The sequence below is a fragment of the Gobio gobio genome, assembly GCF_949357685.1.
Source record: "Gobio gobio genome assembly, chromosome: 3".
NCBI classification, from domain to species: domain Eukaryota; kingdom Metazoa; phylum Chordata; class Actinopteri; order Cypriniformes; family Gobionidae; genus Gobio; species Gobio gobio.
This window is the reverse complement of record NC_137099.1, coordinates 27,778,551-27,796,622: the sequence shown is the minus strand read 5'-3', so window position 1 is coordinate 27,796,622 and position 18,072 is coordinate 27,778,551. Positions and strand designations below refer to the sequence as shown.

Here is an 18,072-nt window from a genome sequence, read left to right as displayed (position 1 = left end):
GTCAAAACCATTCACATCAGCCGCATAGCAAATTTGCGACATATGTGATGTTTCAGAGCTCCAACATTCCAAAACATTCACGAAAACAGCTGAGAAAATATGGACATTTCATCATCCAGTGAAGACGAGCTATTCATTTTCTTTAAAAGACCCAAAAGAAGGTTTTGGGTACCCCCAGTCTTAAAGAACAGAGAGTCTGAAAGGGAGTATGATAATCTTGTACAGGAGCTAAAACTTTATCATGGCCGGTTCCGCACTTACTTTCGAATGTCCGTGGGACAATTTGAGGAGCTCCTCCAGAGACAGTAGCACCGCATCTGACAAGACAAACCACAAACTTCAGGAACTAGTCAATTTGGAGCAGCTATGTTTCCAGCTATGTTTCCAGTTGAATCACAATGTAAACATTTAAGTGCCACAGATGTACTGACGGAAACACATTCACTTTCCATAGTCGTGGACACAAGGTTTAGAAAAAAATCTACGAGTTTTAACTCAAAAGGTTATGTTATCGTTGTCTGTAGCCTACAGTGGGCAAACACAGCTGCATCTGTAACTACAACTATAGCTGTAATCTCGTGAGAAATGCGATACCTGGAAAAGTTTAATGTTGATTGAATAGCTAGTGAAATCAACTGGACATTTCGTGACCTTTGTTTCCTTGTATGTGTAAATAAAAAATAAAAAAACGACATAGAAGCGGAAAAAAAACAAACGTCGTTTTTCTTCGCCACAGCACATTAACGTTCGGTGCGGATGCACTCATTACACAAACAGCTGATCATAAAATAAAACAATCGCGCTAATTATTTGAGCACCAACATTGCGTCCAGTGTGAAAGGACCTTAAAGGAACACGCTGACTTTTTGGGACTTTAGCTTATTCACCATATCCCCCAGAGTTAGATAAGTCCATACATACCATTCTCACCTCCGTGCGTGCCACAACTCTGTCTGACGCACCCACCGCTAGCCTTGCTTAGCACAAAGACCGGAGGTAAACAGCTCCTGCTAGACTACTGTTCAATAAGTGACAAAATAACGCCAGGATTTTCCTATTGGCATGTTTTGATGCGTAATTGTGTATAGTTATGTCATGTACTAAGACAGATGGAAAATTAAAAGTTACGATTTTCTAGACCGATATGGCTAGGAACTATTCTCGTTATTCCGGCGTAGTAATCATGGAACTTTGCTGCCGTACCAAGGGTGCAGCGGCGCAATGATATTACACAGCGCCTGAAAATAGTCCCCATCACGCTCTCTGTGCAAGCAGGTTGCACGTTGGTTATGTTGACGGAAGTAAGTAATATTATTGCGCCGCTGCACCCATGGTACGGCAGCAAAGTTCCATGATTAATACGCAGGAATGAGAGAATAGTCGGCGTGTTCCTTTAACAGCAAAAACACCGAAAGCCGGAAAATTCCATCAATGGTGGGAAGCGTTGTCCCATAAATTATGGAAAGTTAAGATGTTTTTGGCTATTCACTCTAGGGCTGGGAGAAGTACTATCATATCGAGATTGCGATAAAATGTATGCTGATAACAATGACAAGCTTTGAACATTTTTACTTAATATTGATTACCCTACCAGTCTATCACTTAACAGAAATAAACACGACAACAGCCAGTTAGTTTGCACCATAGACCGTAAAAAAATATGGACGACGCGACTTCATTGACTTCCGCTGACCAAAGTTGAAGCTTTCATAGGCCCGCTCACAGCGCTGACATCTTGGGACCGAGTCTGCGCAGTAGCGATCTCGGGACTGGAGTTGCGCAGTAGAGAACAGGAAGTAGAGGCGCGATTATCAAAAGCCCGCCCACACTCTCACAGATGCAGAACAATTAATTATGTTGGTGTGAAATAAACAGTTATGGAAGTGTAGAAATTAAAGCTAAAGCTCCAATCTCCTCCCAAAAATCCAGAAAAAAGTCCGTTAGTTCACTCAGAGAAGCCGTCAATCTCAGCTGTCAATCATGACATCACACCCCCCGTTTTTATCATCAAATAACTCACTAAAACTAAACTTATTTAAAAAATGAACACTTTAAATGAAATTATTGTAATAAAAACTGCCTAAAATGACAGAAACTATCTTTAGGAAACAATTATTTGAAGTGTAATTAAATTGTTTAGTGTGTCTCGCGCCCATTCAAATACATGGAGAGGCGGGGTTTAGGAGCTATACTGGGACCGGCCACCGGGGGGCGATCGAGGCGCGAAAGCTTCAATTTCTGACTGGAGCACTACAGGCTTGGTTTGCACTAACTGCGGGCGAGAGAACAAATGCAAAAGTGAACTTGCGTTGAGGAAATTGTTGAAAAAAAAGTGGTTTGGGTTTCTTAGAAGTGACAAAGCACAGACTATGTTTGGGGTTTTTTTGCGTTAAAAAATAATGCAAGCTCTTGAGATACATTTTTTAAAAGATGAACTGCTTTTAAAACACAGTGTCATGCACAAGACAGTACAAAAGACGTGAGCACAATCGTCAAACACATCTATCTAGAGCATGTTTACATACAGAAACAATGGAAATAGTGGAATGCAAAAAACGCATTCGGTGTGAACTGGCCCAGACGGTCTGCAAAATATGTGGTTGGTTGGTTGCAACCAAGACGGGAAACACAACACACCTTTTTCCATCACATGAAAAGATACCATCCCAGCAACAACACAGAGCATAATGTATATGTATGTAGCATAATGACTGCTTTACAATGCTTTATTTTTGTATAGGTTATACCTCTTAAAATATTTGAGATGTTTGCAAGGCAACCTAACTTCTATTGTTTTAAAGCAGAAAAGGCATGTTTGCACAGTTAAAAGTTACAATATGAAATATGTTATTCTATTTTTAATTACTGAACCCTCTGGTTTCTCTAGGCTTCAGTCATTGTCAGGATACTCTTCAAGCTGGCAGCATTATCAAATTATATATTGTGATAAATATCGGTATCGATCAATGTGGAAAAAATATCATGATCATATCTTTTGCCATAACGGCCAGCCCTTATTCACTTACAAGTGGTCTGCACTAAAGTGCCCCTAAAGTTGGATTTCTCGTAATTGACCTATCGGTAAGCCCCGCCCCCCTTAGTTACTGTTGCTAACTCGGACAAACAAACAGTACATACAGTTGATACAGTAACTGTCTTACTATGACAGCTGTCAGTGTGAAAACCTTATCCCAAGATGTTTTTGGACACAGAATGTAGCGCAAGCGTACCCCGCCCGAATGATGGCCAAACTTTACTGATGGTTTATGGCGTCCAAAAAAAATCACTATAAGAGCTGAACAAACAAAGCATAAGAAGTGCGCATTAATGTCTCGTTCACAAACTCTCTCTCCGTTGCATTATCATTAACATACAAAGCAAATTATACAAAAACACTCATACAACTAACAGTAAACAAACATATACAGACCTTATGCCTTTTCGGGGGAGCTAATAAACTGCAAACTTTGTAACGTTATCTGAAAACAACTCTGATAAACTGCGAGCTCTCCCTTTCACTACCCGTAGACTATAATACCCATCAAAATAGGAGTACCTCCTTAGTAAGACAGATAATGTTGGCATTAAACATATCTAAACTGAAATATCAAAAATATATACAAAAACAGTACCCCAGACACATCGTTTTACCATTTTTGTAGCATAAACACCATCAAACCGATGAGAGCTTCGGATTTTCCAATGTTTCTCTATGGCGCTGAAACTTAAAGATGTCCGAGTTCCGGTCCCCAATGCAACTTATACTCAACTGCCATTGGCTCATCTGCGTTCGAGGGGAGGGGCTTAACGATAGGTCAATTAGGAGTTTCAAGCACATGAAAGATGGAACAAAGTCATATTTACGTGTGAGAAACTCTGAACTATAGATAATACACGAGTTGCTGAATTGTGATGTTGGCATTTCTCATGGAAACACTGCAAATACACTGATCTATAATACAGATAATATCATATATCTATAAACCTACAGAGATCAATGAGCAGAAAGCAAGTCTTTAGTGTATAATGAATGATTTTGCAGTTATTTTACCTTGACACGCTTTACATTCAATCATTTAAAGGTGTGATGTACGGAACAGCTGATACACAAGTGTAAAGTTAATCAATTGATTTTCATGGTTTGCTTTATGTAACAAACATTTGGTTTTGATACCATGTATAGAAAATTTAAATTTTTCATAATTTTGAATTCAGATTAATTAATTAATTATTTTGTGAACAATAAACCCATTTTTTTGTTTAGGCTACTTTCATGTTTCCGACATGAAAGCGTGACATGCCGTAATAAAGAATCCCAGACTCTGAAGTTATACCGATATACCACAATGACGTATGCCGCATTTACGCTCCCTGGCACGCACAACAACAACACTTGTCTGAGAGTAAGAGCAGCATGTCAGCCTCCGATGACGATTTAGTACCTAAAAAGGGACCTTTACAAGAGGTCAGACCTCTTGAAAACTGACAAAACATTGACAACTTAAAGCTGTTATTGATGTTTGCAGCGCAATATTTGACCGCCATGCGACCGCTGAACACATGCTGTTAGATTGCAGTTGGTGTCAGCCTCTTTCGGGGCGTATTGCCTTTTAATATCAAACACGTCCAGATTTTCTTATTCATCCATTCACATTTTTACTGCTCGTGTCAGTAACTTTAAGCGGTCCTGGAAAGCTGTATATATTTACATAACGTGAAATAAAAGATAAAGCTAAATCTACATTGACTGGCACAAGTCTCGTCGTCATTTATATAATTGTAACGTGACTTCTGTTCTGTCATTTGCATATGTGATGCAGGTCATTAATGTTATTTTTTATATTTTTTTGAAGGTTTTTAACCTATGGCAGTTATGCTGATTAATTGTTAGTTTTAAGGGCTTTGACGATTAATTGTCTGTTTTAGGGCTTTATCATGCATTTTTTTGTGTGCTTCATTCATTAATTGTGATGAATTTAATCCTTTGTAAGTGATAATTTTTTGATGTAAGATTACAGTTACCACCTTTAAATATTAAAGTAATTTAATCAACTCAGTAAGTAACTGAAATAAATCACAACAGACTGGCCAATGACAAAAAAGGCCATAACATGCATCATTCATATACAGTATGAACTAATGGTCACTTTTTTTTATTTGTTAACTGAAATCCACTAGAATCCACTAAATACACACTATACAGAAAAACAACAAATTAATAAAACTATATAATCATAAGCTATGACAAAAAAACAAAAAAAACTAAATGGAGATATAATTCAGCAGCAAAAAGTAATTATTGAAAAAATATATGGTGCAGAGTAATTTTATAAAATCTAAACATGTTAATAAAAACAAGTGATAAATTAATACATGTAGTATATTATAAAATACATCCCCACAGTTGAAGATAGCCATTGACTTCCATAGGAGGAAAAAAAAATACTAGGAAGTCAATGGTTACCGTCAACTATGTGGTTGAGAACACTCTTCAAAATATATTATTTTGTGTTCAACAGGAGGAAGAAACTCATACAGGTTTAGAACAACATAAGGGTGAGTAAATTATGACAGAATTAAAAATTTTGGGTGAACTATCCCTTTAAACAAAAATATTAGTGGCATTTGAAATTAGAGGCACCTACTGAATTAGATCATCATAATCAAAACAAAGATGCTACACACATTTAGTATGAGCAGTTGTTTTTTATTTAAATTAGATTGTATAATTTCAATATTTAAAGAAAAAAACAGAACTTTAGATTTGTGAAATTATGCTACATAAGACAGACCTGCACAAAACAAAATCGACCGCTTGTTGATTGTGTGTTTGGAGCAAAAACTGCCTGGTTCCGCTTCATGGCCGGTCGACCAGTGCATCTCTAGCTTTAATGGGGTGATGAACTGAGAAATAAACTTTCCCTTGAGCTTTTGATATATAAAAGGTCATGGTATTATAAGAATATCCTGTAAGTTTCAGAGCTGAAAACTTCCTTGTTAGTCAAAGAAAAGCTTTTATGACACCAGGCCCAGAAAACAAGAGCTCTCAGAATATGTGGATCTCTTACGTAATAGGACCTAGACGCCGCCTCTACAGATAAATACGCTTCTGTAGCCCCTCCCACCGACTCGTGAGCTAAGGATCGTCCCTGCATAAGCTTCCTTCTGAACACACTTATGTGAGTCGGCTAAAACATGTTTTCTTTTTATACGTATTAGTTTTGCATAACATTACAGAATGTTTGAAATCTATTGATTACGGGACTTGAAAGCGTGATCAGACTTGTAGCGTTATGGGCCAGGCGCGAGTGTGTGTGTGTGTGTCTCCGCGTCCGCGCGAGTGTGTGTCCACGCGACCCGAGTGAGTGAGTGTGTGTCCACGCGAGTGAGTGTGTGTGTGTGTCCGTGCGAGTGAGTGAGTGTGTGTGTGTGTGTCCTCGCGAATGTGTGAGTGTGTGTGTGTGTCCGCGCGAGTGAGTGTGTGTGTGTGTCCGCGCGAATGTGTGAGTGTGTGTGTGTGTGTGTGTCCGCGTGAGTGAGTGTGTGTGTGTGTGTGTCCGCGTGAGTGAGTGTGTGTGTGTGTGTCCACGTGAGTGAGTGAGTGTGTGTGTGTCCGTGTGAGTGAGTGTGTGTGTGTGTGTGTGTGTGTGTGTGTGTGTGTGTGTGTGTGTGTGTGTCCGCGTGAGTGAGTGTGTGTGTGTCCGCGTGTGTGTGATTTAATTGTGTTTGTTTGATATTTTGCAAGTCCTCTGAGCATTTCCCCCAGACGATTCCTGGGACAGACGGTAGCTGAAGCTCATTAAATATGCAAATCTTATCCAATCCTAGCCGTGGGCGTTTACTTCCAAGTGTTCAGTGCGGCACGCCCATCAAATCCAAGTGTTTTTCAGAAAGCCTCAAAACCAAGGCAGAAAATAGCCTATTACTTATTCATTATGATGTTTTTGAATGTAAAAACCACACAAACGTCATAAGTTGACCTCAGACAACAGTAAAACATTTTTTTTAAAAGCCAGTTCATGACACCTTTAATAACAAGCACTAGATGCATTTCCCATCTGAAATGTGAAGCATCAACTAATTATCTGTGCAGCACTGAATCCTGGTCAAAGCCTGCTTATAGTTTTGGACGAGTTTCACATAAGTCACCATAGAGAGACGATACGTGCACACTACAGCTTTCTCCAGAGGCTAGAATTTGAAAATTGTATATTGAAGAGTGGATCAACTGGATAAGTCACTGGAAAAACACAGCGAAGGCCACACAGGTTTTGTGGCCTATATGTATTATACAGATTTTTTTTTTTTACTTTAAAATGTTAATAAGGTAGATATCACAGCTAAACAGCCTCAACAATTTCTGTCATGAAAAAACTGTTCAAACTGAAAGGAGGAAGTCTGGTTTATGTTTATTACTAATAGTGGCTCGGATATTAGCGAAAACCCTGACCTTGTTTGCCTTCAGATATTCTGAGAGATGATATAATCGAGGATAATAATAACTCTAAAGGCAGTGTTTCTCAACTCCAGTCCTGGAGACAAACCTACAGAATGTTTTAGATGCCTCACTAATGAAAACACCTGATTCAACTCATCACTAGGGGTGTAACGATTCGTTTTAACAACGATTCGATTCGTATCACGATTTGAGGTTGTCGATACGATTCAAGGACGATTTTGGTTCATTTAGAACGATACGATCCGAAACGATTCAGTGACCTGAAATCGATTCAGTAACTTTTTAACCAAAAATTGTGTGACTGAAATAAATATCTGGATACTGGTCAGTGCAGGTGAAGTTTCCTAGATTCCTGTTGTTTCTTGTAAGGGAATCAGGTATCAATTAATTATGGATATAAACAAACAAGTAAACAACAATTAATGGCAAATGCATTCAAATTTTATTTGAATAAAGTGCAACCAACAGTTTAGGTTGAATTAACAGGAAGTTAACCTTTTCTGCTCTCATTTTCAATATTCAATACATTTTCAATAAAAGCACAGTAAGTGCAACCAACATTTCAACAGTAGGTTAACCTGCTACTTCTGCTTTTGTTATCCAACATAATAATATTACAATATTAATATCGAAAATAAAGTGCAACTAACTTCTCTTCAGGTTTAATTAATAGTAGGTGTACCTGTTACTTTTGCTGTTGTTTTTCAACATTAAAATAATACAAATACAATATTAATATCAAAAATAAAGTGCAACCAACATTTCTTCAGTTTGAATAAACTGGCTGAACCTGCTACTACTCTCAGTTTAATAAACAAACAATATTTAACAAAAGATAAAATGTAACCAACTACTCTTCAATGACTCTACATATTTCTTTTTCAAAAATATCAACATGATCTGACCGCAGAACACTTCTCTGTGCGTTCACTATGTTGCCAGCAGTACTAAAAACTCGCTCTGCTGGCACACTGGTCCCAGGAATGCACAGGTAACATTTAGCAAGGGTTGAAAGTACAGGTAACACGTTACTAACTTAGCTCTTTCTCCTGGTGGCTTGATAATTTCTCGCTGGTTGGCTTCTCCTCTGCCATACGCCATGCTATGTTTTGTTTTCTTAGCGCTGCTGCTGGTGCGTTGCGATGATGTCACAGATAGGCAGACTGAATCGAGTAACGTTTAACGCCTTTATCATTAAAAGTGCTAAGAAAAAACATCCATTTAAAGTCTGACGTGCTTAAATCCAATGCGTTATTTCCTATGATCGATACAATCGATTGATTACCTTTTAAAACGATGTTAGATCGATATATGTCGTCCGGAAGGCCAACTTGCCGAGCACAGATCGATGTAGTTAGATCGTAGGAAAATAAATCGATACATCGATGTAGTAGATGAATCGTTACACCCCTACTCATCACCCTTTTTTTATGTGCTAAGGAGACATCTAAGACATTCTGGGAGATGGGTACCGAGGCGAGGACTAAAGATAAGACTGGAGACTGGGCAAGTTGTCTTAAAGTGTAGGAAAACAAAATCATTAAACGGATAGTTCACCCCAAAATTTAAAATGTTCCCATAATTAATTCACCTTCAAGCCATCCTAGGTGTATATGATTCTTCTTTCAGACGAATACAATCTGAGTTATATTAAAATATGTCCTGGCTCTTCCAAGCTTTATAATAGCAGTGAATGGCAGCCCAAAATTTGAAGCCCAAAAAAAGTGCATCCATCCATTATAAAAAAAAATCCATATGGCTCCGGGGGCATTCTGAAGCGAATCGATGCATTTGTGCAAGAAAAAAATCCACATATAATTTTATAATGGATGGATGCACTTTTTTGGGCTTAAAATTTTGGGTTGCCATTCACTGCCATTAAAATGCTTTGAAGAGCCAGGATATGCATTAATATAACTCTGCTGTATTCATCAGAAAGAAGAATATACACCTATGGCTTAAGGGTGAGTAAATCATGGGGTAATTTTAATTTTTGGGTGAACTATCCCTTTAATAATGTTAACTATTTTGTTACTAATACATTTTCAAATTACTAATGTGTAACTTAAAAGTGTTGTGGAAGGTTAAGTTAACTTATAAGTAGAAAAGTCTGTCAAATTAAAAGGTTCAAGATGCTCAAAAATATAACAAGCATTTCTATTGTGCACAAAGGTGCGTTCAAACAGCAAGTGAAAGGGCAAATGCCACTGTTGCCATTGAAGTTTCAAATGCTTGCAAATCAAACCGAGCACATCACAGAAAGGAACCTCAATTTAGCCAATACAATTAAATAGATAAAGTGTCAGCCAATTCAGCTGTGCTAAAATGACATATGTCATGATACAGACACATACAGTATACATATACAAAAATCACATTTTGATTTAAGGACACACTGTCAAATAAAGTGTTCCCAAATAATCGTATTATTAAATCAATAAGGCTGCACATTATAAATCGAACAACAATCTCTAGCCATGACTATATTCACAATATATCATGGCCTCTGGCACCTTTTTGCTTAATCATTACCTTTTACAGCGTAAACTCAAAATTTGATCCCCCTACACAGAGATACAGTAACAGGAAGTTGCATGACATTGGAATGTTATTCTCCTTTGTATTTCTATATAAGTCCCTTTAAAAATGTCATAAACCTGTCTATATGGTTTTCCTGTTTTTTCTCTCTCTAGCCTACTAGAACTCTACCAGTGTTGTCAAAAGGTTCAGAAGCTCTATTCTGAGGAAGGACATGACTGAACATATTTCTCACTGAGCAGCAGTAATCAATTCCTCAAACTTAAGCATGTGACTGGCAAACTCCAAGCCATCAGCACAAGGGACACAATTCTCACACAAACACACCCGATCACTGGCACGAACACAAACAGCACAAAATTGTGTCACATTGCAATTCGTTTATTTTAACTCTTATTTAGCAAACCCTATCACCTCATCTTCAGGGTTTGAAATCAACTTTTTTTTTACCAACCGGTCAGAACTTCTTTTACCCAAAACAAAAATACTTACTAGAATTAACTAAAACAAAGAAAGTAGACTTTCAAAGTCACAGCTTAGATTTAAATATATTTATTATAAAATCGAAATCTGAATCATCGAATTGTGGGGTGAAATTTTAAACAGCGTTTTTGCACCCTTGAAGGGCAATGCAGGAAAACGTGTTTTAAACTCAAGTACAGATCACTCCAAAATGAATGTTTAATGGCAAACACGCTGAAGATTAGTAGACAGGATGTCAATTTATAAAGTGATCAGTTGTTTCCTCAAAAAAGTAGAAAAGCCTCTATTCCACTAACTTACATTCAAAAAAGCCATCCCGTTCTTATTCCCAAGGCGTTCGATAATGATAGTGAAAATCATGGCCCAAAATATCATGTGATAACAAAATTATACCCATATAATTTTATGATGATACTGTTCCCATGCCCTTTGAGTCAGTATATTGACAGCAAATATTTCACACTGAATGCAGTGGGTTTAGCAGCAGCAGCAGCAGCAGCAGCAGCAGCATCTCAATAAAAATGCTAAAGGTTGGCTCCTACGTAATGAAACAAACATAATTCATGAACTATAACCTGCCAAATTGGATATTAAGTTGATCATGGTTGATTATCAATGACATTTGGTGAATAAGTGAATGTTAATTTAAAACCCTGCTCATCACTACAAGACACTGGCTTTTAAGATGTAAAACCATTATTATATCCACAATTATAACCCACACATATTTTCCTTTATATAAAAACTCTTAAAGCCCTCTTTAAAGGCATTTCTTAAATAACAGTTCATATGAATTGTAGGATATCGGATATAATCTTACCTGTGTTTTTCCAGCTCATTGTGTGATGACCTGATCAGGAAATAAATAGAAACATAATTGATTTCGGATTAATATATTATATATATACAGTCAAAACCAAAATGTATTCAGTCACCTTCAACATTTTCTCGCATTATCACCATATATTCGCTATAGTTTTTTATCAATTGGTTAATGGTAGTCCACTGTATGAAATTCTTTTGGGGTTAATATGTCACAGTTTACTTTATTTTGCCATCCTCACTTACATACATAAACTGTAAATGAAGTCTGGTGTCTGAATAATTTTCGGTTTAACTGTATATTATTGATAGTATTTTATTGACTATTGATAGTAATAAAGGAATAAATTATTAAATTAGTAATAAAAACAATGACTTTTTACAACCACAAAAAACAGTACACTGACTCTTTACCAAAGCATATAAAAAAGGGGCAGAAATTGAGAACTCTGTAGCTCTGAACAACTGCCATAGGATGCTTTTCTAATGATAGAGTAATGATGTTACGATCTACTGTGGCAAAATAAAGTGGCATGGAAAAGTGCTGATGTTCTTTATGTAATGTTGGTCCAAAAGAGCATCAAAGAGCTGCATTTGTCGGTGTCTGTCTTAGCACACATTTTCACTCGTTTGTCAGTTGGTCAAGATTTTGTTTATTGTGAAAGAACAAAAATGCCCTTGTATAAATATTCAATAAATTACCATTGCACCCAAAAAAAGGTAATGCAACACATTTTGAGTTTAAATGAATCTATGAAATGAATGAATGAGTTATGCTCTTGATGCTTCCTGGCCCCTTCACAAACGGCATGCCCTTATGCTCTGAATTCTATATTATAGACAAAACACTATCATTTTGCATTTCCTTACTGTGTCTATTAGGCCAATATCACTGTAAGTAAAGCGTCAAAACAAGCATGCACTCAATGACGCAGAGGAAATTCAGCACACTACAACGCATTGCTATTTTAGTCCAGGGTATGAATGCTGGGGTGTACCATAGGACAATTACATTTTCTCCAAACAAAACAAACCAGACAGAGATTATACCGAATGCAAGATAGAAACAAAATACAGTATATGGGTCATGGCATCAGTTGTGTGTTGCATGTCGAAGCTGCAGTGTGCACTCTCTGCACCACTAGCATCATCATGTGGGACTGTCACTGCAAAAATAACGATTTCACCTCTCCCTTATTATGGAGGTGTCCCTGAGTATGCATAAGGAAATTAATGCAAATGACAAGTATCTAGCAGCAAAGCAAAAGATGCTATAAGCTATGTTCTTTATAAAAACATCCGTGTGACTAATAATACAGGCACAAGGCTAGTGCAGAATACATGGTGTTGGGGGTGGGCTTTAATATTATACTACTGAAAGTCCACACTTTCATCAGATGTTTTTGTAATATGGGGAATTGGGAATCAATTAGAAAAGTATAAGTAAGTTTTGGTAAAAAGTTTAAAAAATAAAAATCTTAAATTCCCTGGAAATCCCAAATTTCATAGATTTCCCCCATTTCAGTGCTTTCTATGCATATGTGGGGGAAGGGCAGCACACTAGGCTCCTGCTGTTTTGCTTTGACTTTGCAAGGAAAGGGGGCTAATGCAGCAAAACAGATCCAGGGGTCAAAGCTCTCCAGCAGCTGACTCGAGTCTATTCACACCACACCCAACAGTGAGAGTTTAACCACACCTAAACTACACTACTATAAGCACACTGTCTATGACATATGCATGCGTCACATTAATGCTCATATTTGATAAAGTAAATAAAATAGCAACTTGTGAGCAAAACATTACTTCTGAAGTTACTGTTTGTTTTCAGTGTGCAAGAATGTATGATCAAAAAACGGTTGACCAATTTAAAGCGTGCAAACTTTAGTGTTGAAACATGTATTACAATTTTAAGAATGTACAAGTTTTAAGCTGACAAACACATGTGCATTGGCAGTCGAGTTTAAACAACAAAAAGTTTTTGTTAATGAAATATATTGAGCAGAAGGGAGATGACAGCGGTGGAAAAGGGAAAGCAGCAGCAGCAGCAGCAGAAAGTTGACGCTGTACGCGTGGCAATGTTTATACACAGCCAAGCCCATCAACAAAAATGGCGATTACATGTAGAATAAACAATATATCCATCCATCAATATAGCACTGTACTTGTATTTTATTTACCTATTGTTGTGGTTTTTTCTTGAAATGGGGGAAGATTTAGTTTTCTTTCTGGAAAAGTCGCTATCGTACGGCAAAACAGACGCATAACCGTGTTCAGCTTCTAGTGAGAAAGTAAACAAAACCAGCATTAAATACAGACTTGTGTGATTCAGTGAACAAAAATGAGACGGTTAGGAAGTTAGACATTTAATATGTTTTCATGTCAAGCCGTAAAAAATAACGAATTGTGCTTCTATCAACTTACTGTAAAGCAAACACCCCATCCCCAGGTTATATTTGACGGAAAATGAAAACGAATCAACATTTTAAGAGGCTGGGATGAATGACACATTTAAGTCATCTCATCACGGTAACTCTAACTGAATATTTATAGACTTTAGTAACTCACAGTACCAAGATGCCATCGTCCTTTTGAGCTTGAATTATCTACACTTGATCAACCGGCAGGTTAATAAGTGGCATTAGACCCCAACAACGAAATATTGCAAATACGAAGAATGTTTTTATTTGACCACACAGACATCAATATATAACGTTACGTTACCTCTGTCTCTTCTTTCCAAATACTCTGCTGCCTCAAGAAGAAGTAGAAGAGAATTAAGTTCCATCCTGGTGTATTTACAGAAATAAAAACAAAAAAACGTATTAACACTGTTTAACAACTAATTTAAAACAAATGGAGGAAACAAAAACAAAACAAATAAACAAAAAAAAGTGATGACGCTCGATATGAACAGTTCAATTCCGAGTCGTAGAGACTCTCGACAAAAATTAATGCAGACTGCACGTAAACTAAAATCTGGAGATCGATTGATGGCTTCTTCGACCAATCAGATATAAGAAAAGTAGGAAAGGCGGAACTTAAAAACATTTGTATCCAATCAAAGACTTCAAAGAGAGAAGTTCACAGCAAAGATGTTGACACATTGCGAAATGTCATATGATTGGTTAGTCAGTGATAGTAACAAGGTTGAAGCCATGCCCTAGCAACAGTACGTGTGACTCAACCCCTAAACCTCTCATTGGTCTGACGTACCCTATTCTAGTTGCTGAATGGCCAAAGGAAATACTGGGCGTGTTTTCTTAGAACCTCGTTTACTGAACTATGCTGGCAGTGACAAAGTTGTCTCTGGAAGAACTCGGCGAAAGGAAATGTTTTTGAAATTCAAGTTTCTGGTCGTTTACTGAGGCACTATCACATTAAAGTGTTAGTGCAACTCGCTGATTCAGGTTTAAAAATAAGATGTAAATTAGCTTATATTTTTCATTAAATGAAACCATCAAAGTTGGCTGATAATGACGCCAAGGGTGCGGTCGACTGTGAAATGGTCATCAGTGTACTTTTTCTTTCAAAGTGGCTACTTTCCTGAGGTTCAAAGCAGGCTATAACATAGGATTTTGTAAGTGTTAGAAAAAATATTTATATTTTGTGTATATTTAACATGTAATCTTACAAAAAATTTTAGAACAAATATTTTGTTTTTAATTATTTGCAATAATAGCAACAAAACAATAGTAACAGCTATAATGTAATTCCATGACAGCTAAATATCACAAAAACCTTTGCTTTAAAATTATGGCTATCACAAGGTTTTTTTGTTTGTTTTGTTTTTGCAGGAACATGACACTTTATGAACGTTTGCAAAACAACCGTTATCAAAGCAAATGGTTAAATTGGCAAGTCATTAAATATATTTAATTAATTTACTTAAAATGTGTAAGGCTTTTAAAATGAGTCAACAGGAGGAATACAAGTTAACTGAATTATTTATTCATTAATTATTAAATAAACAGTTCACCGAAAACTGAAAATTGTCATTATTTGCTCACTCTCATGTTTTTTTTTATGAAATAATCATGGTTATGGTTTTGTGAACCATATCAACTGCTTCATTACAAAGATCAATCTCACAATAATGGTTGAATTTCTGCCAAGGCGAGCTATATGGTTTTAGTGAATAAAGAGATTAAAAGAGCTACCAGTACCTCATTAAATTTAGTCTTTTGTGTTCCTCAGGGAAAAAAATAAATAAAATAAAATCATACAGTTTTGAAATGTCATGAGGTTGAACATAAGAGCCTAATGACAGATTATTCAATTTAGGCTGAACTGGCCAATTCCTTTTAACAACATATTCCTTTAGGGAAGAAAGAATATAAATATTGAGCTGAGGTGTTATCATCTTTATCATTGATCAGTGAAAAGGGTAACACCTTATTTTTTAGACTGGGAAATGAGAAAGGGAAAAGAAGCCTGAGAGAAACAACAAGAAGAATGAGACAGAAAGCAGAAATCGCTGACCTCCGCTCACTCCTCAAAAAAAAAAAAACACAGCTGTTTCTAATTGGTAACTTGGCACCGACTGCTGACCTACATTCTGCTTGAGATTCTGAACTAAGCAAAGGAGAGAGAGGGAAAATAATAAGACAACACAGAGTTAAGAAAAATTAAATAAAAAGATGAGCATTGATTTGTGGAGGAGCTGAATATGAGGTGAAAGTCAAATATAAAATAAGATAATTATTTGTCTCATTTATTTGTATAGAAAGTATTTTAAAACAGCTTGAGTGATCATTAGGATGAATGGGGATGAACACTTAAAGGGATAGTTCACCCAAAAATTGTAATTAACCCATGATTTACTCACCCTTAAGCCATAGGTGTATGACATTATTCTTTCAGACGAATACAATCAGAGTTATATATATTTTTTAAAATGTCCTGGCTTTATAATGGCTGCCCAAAATTTGAAGCCCAAAAGAGTGCATCCATCCATTATAATCCTCACAGCTCCGGGGGGCTAAATAAAGGCCTTCTGAAGTGAATTGATGGGTTTTTATAAGAAAAATATCCATATTTAACATGCACTTTATAAAGTAAAACATCTAGCTTCCGGTGGACCGCCTTCCGTATTCAACTTACGCAGAAAGTGTAATGCCTCACGCAGTTCAGAACGCTTAAGTAGCCAGACGTCATCGTAACTGCAGTTATGTTTTTTTTTTCCGTAAGTTGAATACGGAAGGCGATCCGCCGGAAGCTAGATATTTTACATGATAACGTATTAAATATGGATATTTTTCATACAAAAACCCATCGATTCGCTTCAGAAAGCCTTTACTAACCCCCTGCAGCCATGTTGATTACTTTTATAATGGATGGATGCACTTTTTTGGGCTTCAACTTTTGGGCTGCCATTATAATGCTTGGAAGAGCCTGGACATTTTTTTTTTATATAACTCCGATTGTATTCGTCTGAAAGAAGAATGTCATAGGATGGCTTGAGGGAGAGTAAATCAAGAGGTAATTTTCATTTTGGGGTGAACTATCCCTTTAATTAACCAACATGTTCACTTTCCTTGGAACTCAGTCCAGCTCAAGAGGACAAGGTTGGCTGGTTATGGACAGTCAGATATAGCACACTCCAACAGCTATTACAATTCCCCTGAACACAATGGTCAGCTCACCCGTGTTTGAAAATCTTCATACGGCCCATGGTTCCCAAATGCCAATATGGTTAATCTGGCCCTGCATTTGTCATCTGTTATCCAAACGTGCATCATTCCAGTGAAATCACAAAGTAAAATGCAATCAAATCAGCCACTGATACAGTAAGGGAGATATTATTTTCTTATGTGTATTATTCAATCACTACCACTTCTTATACATGATTAATGTTGTTCATTTTGCATGAGGTTCTGAGGTTACCTATATAAACCTTTTGACTAAATGATACATTCGGTTTTGGTTTTGAATGAGAACTCAGTTCTGAGAACAGTCTGCAGTTTGTCCCTGAAGGAAGGATGTTTAGAAATGAGGAAGGATGTGTTAATCATTTACAGTATGTTGTTCATGTTCAAGCTCTAGCTTTTTGTATATTTTATATACTTTTTGTTTTTACATCTATACATTGATCAATATTTTGAGAAAATTATTGTATGTTGTTTTCTTTCTCTGCCTCTTGCATGTTTCAAGTGTAATCCACTTTCTGTAGCCAAATTCTATGAAAAATAACTATTGAACAATACTTTCTGTAGTCAAGGTCAGTATTCCTTTGAAGAGCCTAGGGAGTCAGATACAATGTTTCCAATTAAAAAAGATTTACGACCATCATAATATGGTATGTTGAGGAAGACCAAGGTGGCTGAAGATGAGCTGGAAGCATGAAGATGTATGGTAAACGAAAGTAGGAGGCCATATGATAATATGTTAATTGTTTATCCAATCAATTTTGAAAGTCTTTGTTCAGTGATAAGTGTATGTTTTTACTGAATAAATACTCTGTGTTTTAGAGCTCACTTTGGTCTCTGCAGAGATTAAAGCTCTCGGTTTGGAACAAAACTTTGCTTAATTTTTACCATTGAGTGACCTGGCATTATTATAAGTGAATGTCCACCATATTACTGATATACAAATTTTGTTTATTTATTTTTTTGTTATTATTATTTTACAAACCTCTAGCAGTTGAAGGGATATTTTTTTGTATTCCGCAGTAGAACAAGGTTTGTAACAACATGAGATCAAATGATGATAGAATTTTCATTTTTGGGTGAAATATCCCTTCAAAACAATTAATACTCCTCTCATTTATAAGT

At 36.6% G+C, this 18,072-nt stretch overlaps 1 protein-coding gene across 3 annotated transcripts in view; it reads right to left on the bottom strand.

The window, feature by feature from the left end:
* Positions 1 to 14,291, bottom strand: part of mxd4 (MAX dimerization protein 4) — a 33,520-nt gene extending 19,229 nt beyond the window's left edge. The window contains exons 1-3 of one of the 3 annotated variants that reach the window (XM_079812940.1): positions 14,024 to 14,291; positions 13,480 to 13,579; positions 11,301 to 11,330 (exon numbers count right to left, since the gene is read on the bottom strand). In XM_079812940.1, coding sequence (XP_079669066.1) covers positions 11,301 to 11,330; positions 13,480 to 13,579; positions 14,024 to 14,087 — 194 coding nt within the window. In that variant the 5' untranslated portion in view covers positions 14,088 to 14,291. The remainder of the gene's footprint in view (positions 1 to 11,300; positions 11,331 to 13,479; positions 13,580 to 14,023) is intronic. The other 2 variants (XM_079812942.1, XM_079812941.1) reach the window with 2 other exon arrangements.
* Positions 14,292 to 18,072: the final 3,781 nt, after the last annotated feature.